Source organism: Ambystoma mexicanum, chromosome 1q (assembly GCF_040938575.1).
Source record: "Ambystoma mexicanum isolate Mex_15411 chromosome 1q, UKY_AmexF1_1, whole genome shotgun sequence".
In the NCBI taxonomy this organism is placed as follows: domain Eukaryota; kingdom Metazoa; phylum Chordata; class Amphibia; order Caudata; family Ambystomatidae; genus Ambystoma; species Ambystoma mexicanum.
In genome coordinates, this window is record NC_090922.1 from 847,480,013 (window position 1) to 847,495,123 (window position 15,111).

At 43.6% G+C, this 15,111-nt stretch overlaps 1 protein-coding gene across 1 annotated transcript in view; it reads left to right on the top strand.

Annotated features, from left to right (window-relative positions):
• LOC138537904 (complement factor H-like) overlaps nucleotides 1–14,622 on the top strand; it is a 763,015-nt gene extending 748,393 nt beyond the window's left edge. The window contains exon 13 of the mRNA XM_069641488.1: nucleotides 14,295–14,622. Coding sequence (XP_069497589.1) covers nucleotides 14,295–14,300 — 6 coding nt within the window. The 3' untranslated portion in view covers nucleotides 14,301–14,622. The remainder of the gene's footprint in view (nucleotides 1–14,294) is intronic.
• Nucleotides 14,623–15,111: the final 489 nt, after the last annotated feature.

The window sequence follows — 15,111 nt, forward strand, 5'->3', positions numbered from 1 at the left end:
GAAATTTCATTTCCTAAGTACGTCACTTTGCTCACCCTGAAGGTACACTTCTCTCTGGCAATTGACAATCCAGCTACTTTCAGTATTTCTAACATTGTTCTAAAACATCCATCTTGCTCCTCTGCATTCACACCAGAAATCAGCACATCAGTCTGGTTGAATAACACGCCGTTCTCACTGCCTGACATTCCGGAAAACACTTTTTTTTTTGGCAATGGAAACTTCTCTGCCACCACGTTGTTGCTTAGATTTCTTAGATCTATGCAAAGTCTTGCAGACCCATTCGGTTTTCTCACTACAACTATGGAGCTGACCCATTCGGAAGTCTCCACTTTCTCCACAATGGTGATTTCTTCTACAACTTCCTTTTGCAATGCTAATGGTACCATCTGCAACTTGTACGGAATCAGAACTGACCCTTGTTTAAGTCTGAAGGGATTTTCTCGAACAGCTCAGGGTACCACTCCGTAACTTCTGATGACTTGTTGCACACTTCACTTCCTTATATAGAAAGTACTTGTTCAGGACGACCAGGATCTAATCGGATTGCAAACTCTGCTTTATCATCCAAGACAACAATTCTCCTCCTCTTCTTGCCACATATACCACACCCATGGCTCTTCTCCCTTTGAATTTCAATTCGGCACTGAATTGGCCCACAATTTCAATAGGTATGTCACCATTGGTATTGGCCTTGATTTGCGATTCTTGCATCATACAGCATCCACACTTCCTTTTCCATACTTGTAAGCTCATAACAGTGTAGTCTGCCCAACTGTCTACTAACATGGACTTCATTTATGGTGACCATGGCATAGGGCTTGCTTCTTTTCACTCTCCCTGACACTGCTTGTATGGAATTGATCACTTCATTTCCATTAGTCTCATATTCATCCTCTTGATCATCATCAAAAACCTCCCTGACTTGACCAAAGGATCTGAAATTCTTGCAGCCGCGAGCTTCATGTCCCTTGCGTCCACACTCATGACAAATTATGGGAATAGCTACGCACTCCATGTCATTCACTAAATGGGTGCCACTGCCACACCCGTAGCATTTTCTGTTCTGAGGGAATTGGTGTTCACTGGGAGGACCACATGCTCGTCCTGAATTTCTATTGCTGCGGGGCACTATGCCACTTTGTGTCTCTCTTGCCTTCTTGTCACCCTCCCTTCCAGGAGCTGACCACTGTTTCTGAGATGCCTTGGAATTCTTGCTACTGAACCTTCCTCCAAGGCCGCTTTGTGATTTTCAGTGTTTTTGTCCGAGTGAAGTGCCTTGATACAGCTCTCAGTATGTTCTATGCATTTTGCAATCTCAATAGCTATTGCTAAGGTGAGATTACGCTCCTTCCACATTTCCTCTCATATTTTGTCATTGGTGCACTTGATCATAAGTTTATCTTGGATGGAGGGGCTCTTCCTGACAATGGGTAAATTGACTTATTTAAGAACATCTTGGCATGTGGACCCAAGGCAGTGGTACAGAAAAGCCTATCTCCTGTCATTGGAATAGTTGGCGCCAAATACAGCTGACACATATTTGTTGAAACCATCCCTCCAATCAGCCCATCAAACCTTGGGTCACTGGATGTGGGTAAAAAGAAAATTGGTCCAGGGATGCTAAGCATTGGGACAGTCCTCTGTGGCGCTCCACCGCTGGCTGAGAAATGGTGTTTGGGGGTAGTGACCAAATCTGTGTCACCACCTCCAACTGCACTACTATTGTTGGTTGTCTTGTTTTATGCATATTGAGTTTCTGTAAATGTTCATGTACGTTGGCCTTGTAACAATGATCTAGGTTTATTTTATGGCAGATACTTGTGTTTTCCCCTGTGACTGGGTCAGCAATGCAAGCACAGTAGCCTAGAAAGTGTCCTTGCCCTGTCAATAGTACTTCAACCAGCAATGCTGTAGCTCCGTTATGGGTTGCAAGGATGATTGCCATGGAAACGCCAGTAAAAATATTCTGCAAAATGGCTGCACAGGATGTGACGTTCTTGGGTCTTTTCTTCAATGCCCGAGAGTGCGTCGCAGTTGGCGTTGCCTGAGGGATGACGAGTTTCAGTGACTCGCTCTGGGGGGTGTGCATGCACAATGCATATTGCCATGAAATGTCCTTGCACTCAAACCGCGCTTTGGCTCTCACCTGAGGGGCTTCCTTACGCACTGGAGCCTAGTGCAAACTTTCCCGCTCTGCGACTGGAGCCTTAACAGTAGCCGTGTCTCAGTTTCGCCACTACACAACCCAGAATCTCTGCCTTGTGATGAGGCCGCTCACAAATGTCAGAGGTCGCTACTCTCGGTTGATCCTTGTTGCCAGTTGTTAAGAGGTGGTGCTGACCTCTAATGATCGATCCGGACAATGGTGAAACTGCAAGCAAAGCTTTATTCCATTTGGGAAAGGAGGTAAGATCCTTAACAGTGACCTCAGCTAAATAAACAACCAACTTACACTCCATTGAACCAGGAACCTCTCCTGCACCCTAGACCACCGGATTGTTTCAGGTTCCATGTGGTGATTAACACTGTAAGGGGAACCACTCATAAAACAATCCTGATGTGGGAAAAAATCACTATGTACAATATTACAGGACAATGGCATGAACATTATAAGTGGAAAATGAGCACTACCTACAAGGGTATACTGACATTCACAGGTAGAAGTGTAACAAAAGTAGTGGAACTGTCAGCCCGGTTTAGGTGGGAGTATGCCACGTGTCGATGTTGTGGGGCAGGTATAGGGGAAGGATCGGTGGGTGAGTTGGGAAATTAAATTAGTCCTTTCAGGATTGTTGTTCTCTTCGGCCAAAACATATTCCAGATTAGATGTAACTGCTCTGACAGCTTTAAGGGGGTTAGCTCCTACAAAGTCTACACAATCTAGATAACGAGCAGGAGAGGTGGACATTTACATTTATTTTTTCATTGCCCACCCTCATGTTCATTTTATAGTGTTGCACGACAGTTCCACTCTCTTTCAATGTATATTTGTGCAAGTGAAAAAAGCTAGTGATAGTTACCTCTGTTTTAAAATAAGCAGAGGAAGGAGAGAGTCTTCACTTTTTAATGAAATGTGGCACAGCAGGTCTGTGAGATCAGCTCTTCTTCCCCTGTGCAGGTACTGGGAAATGCTGCTGGAGATGCTGACAAAGACAGCAAAGGACTGGCCTGCGAGTAGCTGTGCATATGTGAGCCATGCACGCATATTTGAGTCAGCAGAAATGGGAATATTGCAACCATTATTACCAATGTGAAAGGTCACATGAGAAGCTATTTATTTTAACATTAGGATTCAGCCAGGGATTTTCAAAGCAGCAACATAGAAGTATAGTGTGATGACCATGTTCCTCTCTGCTTGTACAGAACATTTCACTACACAGGGCTCATTTAGCAGAGCAAGTTCTCATTGTACTCCACTATAATGGCCACAGGAGCGGGATGACAGCACATTACACATAATTTTACTGCTTGGCAGCGCAGCATACATTTGTAGGAAGTGACCAGCTTAAAAGGGCCCCTCCGTTAAAATTAAGAGGTCTCCTTTACCTGCAAAGAGAACAGCACAAGTGCTATGAAAAATTTAAAATTCAGAGGAAATAGTGGAACTATTAAAAGTAAAAATGAAAAGTAGTGCTGACACATGATTTATCATTCACGTGTTCCCCAGTTTAGTAGTGGCACACTACTTCAGACACTGCAGAGATGTACCAAAACATGTATCTTCTATACATCAGTGGTTCTATTTTAAATATGTGCTTTCCTGTTTTGGATTTGCCCTTTCAATTATCAAGCAGTAAGAAAGGTAAACAAACAATTAACAAAAATCAATACTAACAATACTGGAACTACCAGAGGTCCTCCAAACTGCTGTGACCCTCCTCCCTGGTCCATACAACAACCTCTATTTTACCGAAGTCCTTTATCATTACGTCTTCTTTTCTTTTTCTTACCACTCCCGTGTAGTGAGATGAGTATTACCATTTTTCCTTTCTCACAGAAAAGTTCAGAGGCTCCATTTTTATTTGGTTTGAGGTGTTGCTCTTTCTGCCTGCTTAAGTTTGTTCAGCATCTTAGGCCCCATTAAGAACGTTTCTATCTCGACAGCTCAAAGAACAGAAGGGATGGAGGACAGGGCCTCTCTGTGCACACCAGCAATCTCTTTGCCAGTTGCTGCTGGCCTGGAGGGGACCTGATCTCTTCTGAGCGGGCGGAAAAGGGACCCTCAGCAAGCTCTATTACTGCTCATGTGAGTCTAGCTTCTCCATGGTGAGGGCACAGAATTGTTAAAGGCCTAATTCCCTAGTTGATAAAATGGGTAGCGCAGGGCAGAAGGTTAGGAAGGTAGCGTAGCCTTCTAGGCACCAGGGCCAGAAGAATGTTGAGCTCCAGGCAACTGAAGTCTGGAGGGGAGAATCCCTTCAGGGTATGGACGCCTCTGATGAGTCTATGGGTAGGGCAGTCTCAAATTCCCATTCCACCAGGTTCCCAGGGACACAGGGGCTACATATTGGAATGGAGGGATCATAGCATCTTCTTTGACACCTGCCATCAAGAGGAAGTATCCTGTGCACAAGGAGGCTAAGCGTGATGCATTTCCTTGGCCTTTATAGGCTAAGACCACAACGGGTAAGGGATTGTCAATTATGGATGTGCGTATTGCACTTGTGAGACCCTCTGACCACAGGGAGGACCAGCAGCTGGTCAAGTGAGCTAGACAGGGTACAATTGGTCTGACACCCCACCTCTTTTCGGTATCAGTTAATATTACCATAAATAATGTCCACATACATATGGTCGCTGGGAAACGGTATAGGCAACATTATTTATGGGGATAATTTATGGGGTAAATGGGAGCAGGGGTTGCAGGGGTATCCCCCGCATGTTCCATATGTTAATACTGCTGCAAAAAAACGGCGCCATTCTTGTATGGTGACATGTTTGCAGGGATATTAACACATGGAACCCTCTTTTCCTGGCGGATGACCCTGTAGAGGTGGATGTCAATACAGAAGATATGGGTTGGTGGAAAATGACTCTGGGGATATAGACTCTGGAGAAGGTCACCTCGGGCTATGGGACTCTCGTGGTAATACAATGATTAAATCTAAGTCCATCCTGCTCCATAACTCATGGGAGTAGGGTCCATACCCTAACGTAGCAGGATATGCAGATCATACTTATGCTGTGAGATGGATAGGAATACCCACAGCAAAATGATGAAGAGAATCCCCACCATAGGTGTCTGACAGTGCCGGCTGGAATAGGGACTACTTGTCTGGCCTTCCCTCTATATCTTCAGGCTCAGGGAACAGGCAGCATAACCTTTCTCAAGAATCCATGCGACTCAAAACTTTGCACAGAGGGTCAACCACTTAGAATCCAGGGGAAGGGGCCAATGAGCACATTTTGCCTAGGGCAAGTCAAAGGGAGGTTGACTTGGCTTCTAGAATTCATATTAAGTATTCCTTGCACAATTGAAAACTTTGTTTGTATAAGCCATTGGTGCCTTCAGACAGTTTAGGGGTTTGATTCGAACATGTAGGCATTTCCTATCAAAATTGGACTTGAGGACAGTCTTTTTCTCTCAGGAGGGATACTGCTTATAACCCAGGAGATAGAGAGGTTTTTAGAAAATAGGGCAGTGAGAAGACCAGGTTGCACCCATGGAGTAGTGTGAGAAATATAGTTCTGGTTCACAAAGCACAAGGGGTTCAGACCTATGATTATAATCAGGGATATCAACAATTACTTTGCCTGTCATTACTTCAAGATAGAAATTCTTTGATTGCTGAGAGACATGCAACACCAGGAAATAGGATGGTCTTTCTCTAGCTTGAAAATGCATACCTAACAGTTACTAGTTGCCTTTGTTACAGGAAGTACCTTCATATGATATGATATGATATGATATGATAAGTCCTTTATAACGCGCCTGTATGCAAGTCTTTCTAGGCGCGACAAGACACGGGGGGAAGACAAAGGGAGGACAAGACACACAATATTACTAGGCCTTGAGTCATTCAGATCGTGCAAGTGCGAGAATGATAAGTGCAAGGGGAAAAGGGGGGCAGGAGAAGTGAGAGAACGAGAAGTGCAAGGGGGGAGAGAAGTGCCACGGAGAAGGACAGTAAACAGGGCAGCAGTGCTCAGAGTAAGTGCAGCAAAGGGGCAGTGCAGCTATGGGTAAGTGCAAGGTGACAAGGGACTGTAGAAGTTACAGTTACAGCCCCTAAGTGCGTGGAAGCCCAGAGGCAGATGAGGGGTGATTGATAAAGAGAGAGCCTAGTACCCAGTGAGACTCTGAGGGTGGCCAAGCAACCAGTCGGTGTGGCACACAGGTAGTTCAGCAGGGGAGGGAAAGAGAGAAAGCAGAGGAGAAGAGGAAAGTTTTGAGCTGCTTCTGGGATTTCAGATTGCCCGGCTCAAGTTTGAGAGGGGCATGGAGGCCATTCCAGAAGGAGGCACCTGCAGAGGAGAGAGAACCACCCCCCACTCTATGCCTGGAGAAGCATCTGACCCTTAGAGAGTTGGAGATAGCTGAGCGAAGGGCTCGAGAAGGAAGGATTTGAAAGAGAGTGTTAGATGTAGTGTGGGCCCGTGCCCCAGAAAGCCCTGTGGACAATGCAAAGGGCCTTGAACTTGATCCTTGCATTCACTGGGAGCCAGTGGAGGGATTTCAGTGCTGGAGAGATACTGTCCATGGGCTTGAGGCCAGGATAAGTCTTGCAGTCCAGTGGTGGAGCGCCACAGATGACTGTCCTAACTGCAGAGGGCGAAGAGCAACAGAAGCCAAATTCAGAAAGAGGCTGTTACAGTAGTCCAGCTTAGAGAGAACCAGGGCTCTGGAGACAGTGAGCTTCTAGGAGATAGTAAGAAAGGGAAGAATACCTTTAAGGAGGTGCAGCTGGTAGTGGGACTTCTTGGCAGCATCTAAGATGTGCAGAGAGAAAGAGAGAGTGGATTTGAAGATGACATCAAGGTTTTTTTCCTCACGGAGGGTGGCCATAGTGAGAGAGGGAGAGCGGGAGCAGGAGTCCCAATGAGAAGGATCTCTGTCTTACTGGCATTAAGGCAGAGACAGTTAGCGGCACACCAGTCCTGAATCACGGCTAGACAGTCAGGAATGAGCGCTAGAGGGGGAGAAGGTTGAGGGGAGCCTGAAGGAGAGCTGAGTGTCATCCGCATAGCACTGAAAGTTAGAGGAGAAGATACAGATCAGGTGGGCCAAAGGGGCCAAGAAGAGTTTGAAAAACCAGGGTGAGAGGATAGAGCCCTGGGGAATGCCACAGGTGGAGAGAGAGGTGCTAGAGAGACATGAATGAAGTTGGACCTGTGATGGGTGGTCCAAGAGGAAGGAGGTCAACCACTCCAGGGCCTAATCCGTGATGCTCAGGTACTCACAGAGTTCATTGATCAGGATGGCATGTTTGACCATGTCACAGGGAGAGGAAAAATAAAGGAAGATGAGGACAGAAGGAGTGCTTGAATCAAGCTTAGAGAGCAAATCTTCAAGGTTGTTCAGGAGAGCAGTTTCTGTGCCTCTGGAGGCTCTGAAGCCATACTGATGGTCATGAACACAACCAACAGATTCCGTGTGGGGAGTAAGCTTGGATATGGCCAGCTTTTCCAGGAGTTTGCCCACCGAAGGGGTGATAGAGATCGGGCGATAGTTTGCCGGACAGGTAGGATCGGCAGATGGCTTCTTGAGGCGGGGGTGCACAAGGGAGTGCTTGAGGAGAGAGGGGAAGGTTCCAGTGGCAAAAGAGTAATAACAGAAATTGGCCAAGGCCGGAGCAAGGGTGTCAATATGGTCCTTGATGGTTCTGGAGGAGAAGGGGAGCACCGGTTTCGACGACACTTTCATAGATCAGACTTGCCTAGAAACCTTGTCAGGTGTTGTCAGAGAGAAAGGAGGACGAGAGGGAGAGTTGGCCAAAGGGGGGCCTAGAGCAGAAGAGGAAGAGAAAGAGGACGAGGAGATAGAGGACAGGATGTGGTGAAGTGAGAGGTCAGAGCTGTACAGAGGGCCTGGGAGGGAACAGGAGTGGTAAAGATTGCAGCAGGATTGGCCAGTTCCTTGCAGATTTTAAAGAGCTAGGCCATGTTTTTAGCAGCCACAGAGACGCAGGCTTGATAGTGGGCTCTCTTCATAGACAGAACAGAGAGTCTGTATTGTCTCTGGAGCAGGCGGCAGGCCAGTTTGTCAAAGGATGTGCCCGAAGCCTTCCATTTCCGCTCAGCCACCCTACATTTGTGTTTCAGGACAGCGAGGTCGGAGTCACACCAAAAGTTGCACTTGGAAGTAGACTTTAGCCGGATTCTCATGACAGTGGCAAGGATGTCCAGGGTGTTGGATATAGAAATATGCTGATCAGAGAGGGCTGTGTCAGTGTGTGTGTCTGCCGCAGGAGTATGAGGAGTAGAGAAAGTAGAGGCAAAGGCATCCAGTGACACACGCTTCATGGACCGAATGACTGCAAATGTAGGTGACATTGCTAGGGTGGGCTTTGCCTGAGCGATAGAGAGTTTCAGGTGAGAGGAAAGTAGAAAGTGGTCAGTCCAGGAGAGAGGAGTAGTGAGAGGGTTAGAGAGGGGGATATGTAAGGAGATGAGAACATCCAACGGATTCCCGGCCGAGTGTGTCAGACCAGATGGCAGAATGGAGATAGAGAGCGTGTCGCAGAAGTTGCTGAAATGCCCAGAGAAGGGATTAGAAGCATCCAGGTGGATGTTGTGGTCTCTGGGGAGGAGAAGTTGAGAGGTAGAGGCAAGGAGAGAAGAGTAGAGGCCAGCCCACTCTGAGAGGAAGAGGGCAACCTATCCAGGTGGCCTGTAGATAGTGGCCACAGTCAGAGAGAGGCCAGGAGAGATAGAGAGCCTGCATACCAGGCATTCAAAGGAGGAGCAGGTCTGCGTAGGAACGACAGAAGCAGGGATCCACTCAGCAAGGATCAGAGCTAATCCACCTCCAGGTTGGTTGGTACTGGGCTCAGAGTGGATCTTGTAGTTGTCAGGGAGGAGAGTGTCAAAACCTGTGACAGAGCTGGCTGTGAACCATATCTCGGTAAGAGCGAGGACGTCCAGGTCAAGTTCTTTGAGGAGAAGATGAATGTCTCAATTGAGCAACATGGTCCCAATCCTATCACAACAATCTCTGTGCTTGGCAGCTTAGTGCAGGAAGACCTGATGTGCAGCCATATGAAATTGTTTTAATGCAGACTGGACATGTTGAAGTCAGCCAGGAACTCTACCGGAGCCAATACGCTAGTAAGTTGACCATATTCTGTCATTAGTGTGTCAATAGATTCATCTTTTATTCTCTGTTCTGTATGATGCCGCTTCTCTCATTTTGAACCTGGTATCAAACTTCAATTTTGCATGGCATATCTGTCAGCTATTACTATCTGAAAATCATCAGATTATGAGTCTTCTCCCTGTAAATCCCATTATTTAGAAACACTTCAATGGGCTCCGGTACTTTTTCCCTCAAGTAAAGAGCATTCACCCCACATGGGGACTGAACATCGTCCACTGAACCCTGATGAACAAAACCTTTGAGACCTTGGATACAGCAAATATGAAGATCCAGGGTTGCAAGATGGCTTTTCTGGTCATGATTATCTTTGCTCTGTTCAATTCACCTTTATTCGACGTAAGTCATAAATCACATAAAATATAATTCATAAACCTAGATAAAATATAATACTACATTAAAAATACACGACAGTGTACGTCATAATTCATATCACCGCACTTCCACAGTAAAGTGGAAAAATAAATGTAAAAGGTGTATAAACAATTGCCTCTAGGACGATTCTGTCTTCTTTAGCAGAAGATTTCTTCTTAACCAGGCACAATGTTGATACTTTGCGACAAAATGGACTACATTAATATTCTGAGTTCATTTGCACTGACTCAAAGCTTGATCAAGCTTGTGAATGTTGAGGAAATTGAGGAATGGCTTTACATATCTAATCCTCAAATCCCTAAACACATTGCATAAAAACATAAAATGAATTACAGTCTCTTCCTACTTCCCACAAACAAGACAGACACTGCTACCTGAAGCCTGGCAGGTGCATGTAAACTTAGCCACACTGAGAGTATTCATCCTAAATTTCAAATAAAGTGCATGTGCACAAGAAGGAGAAACAATACCCAAACATTCTTCATATCCAAAGTCTGGTTTACACACTAGGTACAAAGGACCTGATGATATCTGTAAACAGGAAGCCTCCATCCCAATGTGTGACAGATTATATTTGCTTGCAGGGATCAGTGAAACCAGGCTCTGTCCTTGAGCCTTGCTATTTGTCTATTCATAGGGACTAGGTGGTGCTCTGCACTCAACCTAATTTTCTTCACAAATTTGATCTCTGATATCATTTAAACCAGGAGAACAACTTGCTTGTCTTCTTTCCTGAGCTTAATTTAGAGGCAGAACTGTCCCACCACACGCTCAATTGTAATTTTAATTGTTTATTTATGTAGCGCTTATACACAGGTGGAGTGCTTCCAAGCACTTCAAAGTGGGAGGGGACCAAGGGAATACAATAATCATTCTTGGGCTTTGAAGCGAATGAATCTAAACAGAAAAACCAGCATGCTAGGCCTGACGACATTTCTCCTAGTGCAAGTGCATGAAGTATTACTGTTGCGACTAATCTATGGAGGGGGGCAGAAGAAAAAAGTGGGGGTGGGCAGGACAGACGAACATTACTAGTCCTAGTACATTTAGATCATCCATGCGTACAGACAGAGATGCAGGGAAGAGGGGGTTGAGCAGCAGGGTGCTAAATTTCTACCTAGAATGCACCAAACAAACTCTTCTTACCAACTTTTCTTCATCTATGAGGGCCTGTCCCAGGATCAAATGTGGCCTTAGATACAATTGCAAAGTGGATAGTAAGCTGCATTCTGAAAGCCTACTCATTATCAAAAGTCACCTCTCTAAAGGGTCATTATAAGCATTTGGCTACAGCTAAAGTTGTTTTGCTAGCTACCCAGAGGCATAGAGTTGTTTTGTAATCTCCTTTAAGTATGAAGTAAAGGGGATGGTATGCTGGCGTAAATATAGATTACTCAATGTAGTGTCTTACAGTAGTGTCCCATAGTCAGTTTTCCTGCAGATATCCTGCCCTCCATCCCATTAATAAGATGTCCATTCTACCTGCAGATATAAAGACTGAGATGTGGAGCCGATATCATGTGCATATAGGGATCCCGAGTGGATTCCAGATCTCACTGTGTTCAGAATCATTTTTTCAGTTCCTGTCTTTTATTGTCATGCTCATGATTGACAAAACAAACAACGGAGATCTCTTGCCTAATAACTCGTATGTGCGCATTGCTTGCCATATATCAATGTATTCTCAAAGCTTAAAAAATGTTATGATTAAATAAAAAATGTATTATCAACAAAATCATAAAGGAAACAAGATGAGCAAACCCCATTTTTTTATTGTGATTCTGGTTAAAAAAGAACCTTATGCAAACACATTATAAAATCATCAACACAGCTCCAACAGAAAAAAGGTATACAGAAAAATCTTGCATTATAAGAGGTACATAAGTTATTACAATTTGATAAAATTGAAAATCGAGATAATGTATTGTGAATATCCATTTGCATAAAACTATGTTTAAAAACAAAGGACTTTTTTTTAAATACGTAGCAGAAGATACTATTTTTATCAAGCAGATATCCGTTTTGAAAGAATTGAGAGACAAGCTTAAATCGTGAGAGTGAAGAATTTGTTTAAAAATCTGATTGCCGGTAATTTCAAACTGGTTTGATGTCCTGTCAAAATAAGCTTCCAAAATTCCTCCAGCAACATTGATCTAGACCCATTCTTTATACAACAATAATACATGCAATGATCCCACACTACAACACATAAGGTTGGCATAACACATTAAATATTATTAAAAGTACAAATAGTATATTATAGTGCATAGAAGCTTGATATAAACATACCATTTAAAGCAATTTGCCATCAGCTCCTAATAGCCCTGATCAATGTCCAGAAAAACAAGCCCTCTAGATTTTGCCTCCGTAAAAATGTATGGACTTTTGTCAGGGGCTAAAACTGAGATCATGTATTGTTTAAATAAGCTACATATAAAGAGTTTTCATGATCCCCTGTTCTAATATTGTACATATTCCAATTCAGTTGCGCTTAACATGTAACATTACACATGTCCAAATTCAATTGTAATTAAACCGTAAAATCTGTTGCACATATCAGTTTGCATACCATCATAAACACCTACTTCTGCTACGTATATACAAAGTGCACAATAACCAACTTGTAATTTCCTTTAAATTAAATTAATGTAATACCTAAATTAAATGAATACCTCCTCGCTTATAAGTACAACTGGTTTCTTCTTTTAAATCACACTTGATTTGTAGGTATATGTGTTGGATTTACATTTCCACAAGCTACCATTTTGTATTAGTGAAAAAACGATATCTTCATGCTCAAGACATTCCTTAACAACTTCCAACGTGACAAAATCTTCAAAATGCTAACAAGTCGCTATTTTGTTGCTATTCACCTCAATACAAGTATAAAACCTTGGTTATTACTATTACTTTCAAATAAACTGAATTCTGATGCATTAAGAAAAATGTTACCTTAAGCAGCTTCTTAATATCCTGCTGATGCGTACTGTCCAGCTAAACACATTCTGCCTCTAAATTCATCCTCTGGTGGCATAGCTTAAATGTAAGCAACAAACAACAGTGTCATATACCAAATGATCCATTTCTTGATCCATTTCTTGTCTACACGTACAATAAAAAAAGCAAAACTGTCAGCCCTACACAGTACTTACTTCAACCACGAGCTGTTCTCCAACCAAACGTAATGGCATCCTCATTTCTGCCATTGTAATTAAGCTTTTTAATATCATCTAACACATCTCTTTTATATCAAGTCTGTGTATTCGTTCGTTGTAGGTAGAGACACCACGCCCCGGCCCATGACTTTCACAAGGCTTGGACTGGCATGTAGGGCAACAGGGCAATGCCCGAACCCAAAACACAAAATGCTGGTGCGGGCCAGTTGTTTTGGTCAAAGAGGGACACTTTTTTGGACAATGAGTGCCACTTTGATGAGTTACTTCACCATGCCACTAGTAGTTTTGACTAGCGTTACTGAAAAAATATTCTTTAAAATGCACACTTTGCATCACATTTCATCAAAAAACTCCTCTTTGGGTACTATTCAAACGGTGTCACAAAGGGAATGAATTCCCATTTGCAACTGTGGGCCACTTTTTAATTGGTGCCCAAAACAATTGTATGCCCCAGTCCGACCCTGACTTTCACCTGTGCACAAAGCAAAATATACATCACCCTAGACTCCAGATTTCTATTATAGATGTATACCATGCTTTCCCCCTTGGCACCCTAGTGCCTTGCATACACACATAATCATGTTGATTGTGTTAGATTTCTATCATAGATGTCCAGTAAAAAATGTCATGCCTTCCCCCTGGCACCCCCAGCACCAATTGCAAACTGTTTGGCTATTTACCCATTTTTTTAAAGTATGCTCTACAATGCAACATTTTAACCCACTTTTTAAAAAAGAATTCATGGGGGCAAAACCCCCCGAACCCTTCTTGATTGGTTTCGGATCCCTCACTGCGCTTGGTCTCTCTGGCATTTTTGGGGGAAATAGTTATGCCCCTCCTCTTAAACTATTCACCAGCCGCCGCTGGCCCTTGGACTGTGTTGGGAACGGGATGGGGGGAGCCCAGGGACTATGGTGGGAGCAGTGGGGCGGGAACCATGGGATAGTGGTGGGAGCAGGGTGGGGAGAGCCCAGGGTGTGTGATGGGGTGGGGAGAGCCCAGGGACTGGGTAGGAGTGGGATGAGGGAGCACAGCGACTGTGATGGGAGCAGGTGGGGGAGCCCAGGGACTAGCCTGGTAGTAGGGTGCAGTGACAGCATTCAATACATACCGTCCATTTGGCATTTTTTGGGGGGGCCTGGCCTGCACGAATTTTGCTCTGGGCGGCCCAGTCCAAAAAAGTTTGAAGACCACTGCCCTAGAGACACATTCATGCCTCTCACTTCCTGTTATCTGGTGCTTGGACTGTTCTATTAACGTGTGCCTATCAGAAGCATTTAAGATGATAACATGACAGATAACAAAGGTTTTGATATCTATGTTATGCAGGAAGATTAATTGATTGTTAAATCTATGGTAGTGTTTTTCCTTGAACTTTTTGGACACCGTTCCCTGATCCTTGCTTATTTTCTTTATCCCACACGTAGGCATGAGAGCAAGAAAGTAAAACCACGTCTTCCCAATCCAAGCCAGCCTTCTGAAGAGAAAATGATGCTTACATCGAGTAATCATCATATCCTCATATCATACGCTGTATTGCCATAATCAACTGTGTTGTGATTATTGAATGAGTCACGTTGACGGGTTATGAGTTCATTTAAAACATGAAGCAGAATAAAAAATAAATACCTTGAAACCCTGTTTTTTCTGTACCCTATGAAAGTGTAGCATGCATTCCAATTTCTGTAATCTGCAATCTGATGCGTTTTATTTGCCTCTGCCCAGAAATAAAGATATATTGAGCTAATTAGTAAACATGTCTTCAGTTTTTCTTTGGTCCTGAGATGTAATTTAATTTACAAAAATCTACTTTTTAGTACCATTTGTTTTTGAAGGAACGTAAACATAAAACATTAGCAATGTTGTCAAAAATATGTATTCTATGAAAGCCAAAACTCACCTGCACGCAAGAGGATCACCCATTCTGCGTGTAAAAACAATCAGAAACCCGGGAGAAAAAATAGCACAGATAATGTGATTACCTCCAAGCATCATATAAAAGGTTAGCAGCCACAATGCTTTTACCATTGATTTTAACAGTATATTGATTTTGACATATGCCAGATTATAAGAATAACAATTGCCCCAGAATACAATTTGGGGACATTAGAAGCTAATATAGCCAAACTAATGTGCAAAACAGAAGATGGGAAATCACATAATTGGAGTACATAGTGCCACAAACTGTGATATTGGATTGAGATAATGAGATATTTGTATAGCATGCAATATGACAATGCTTGA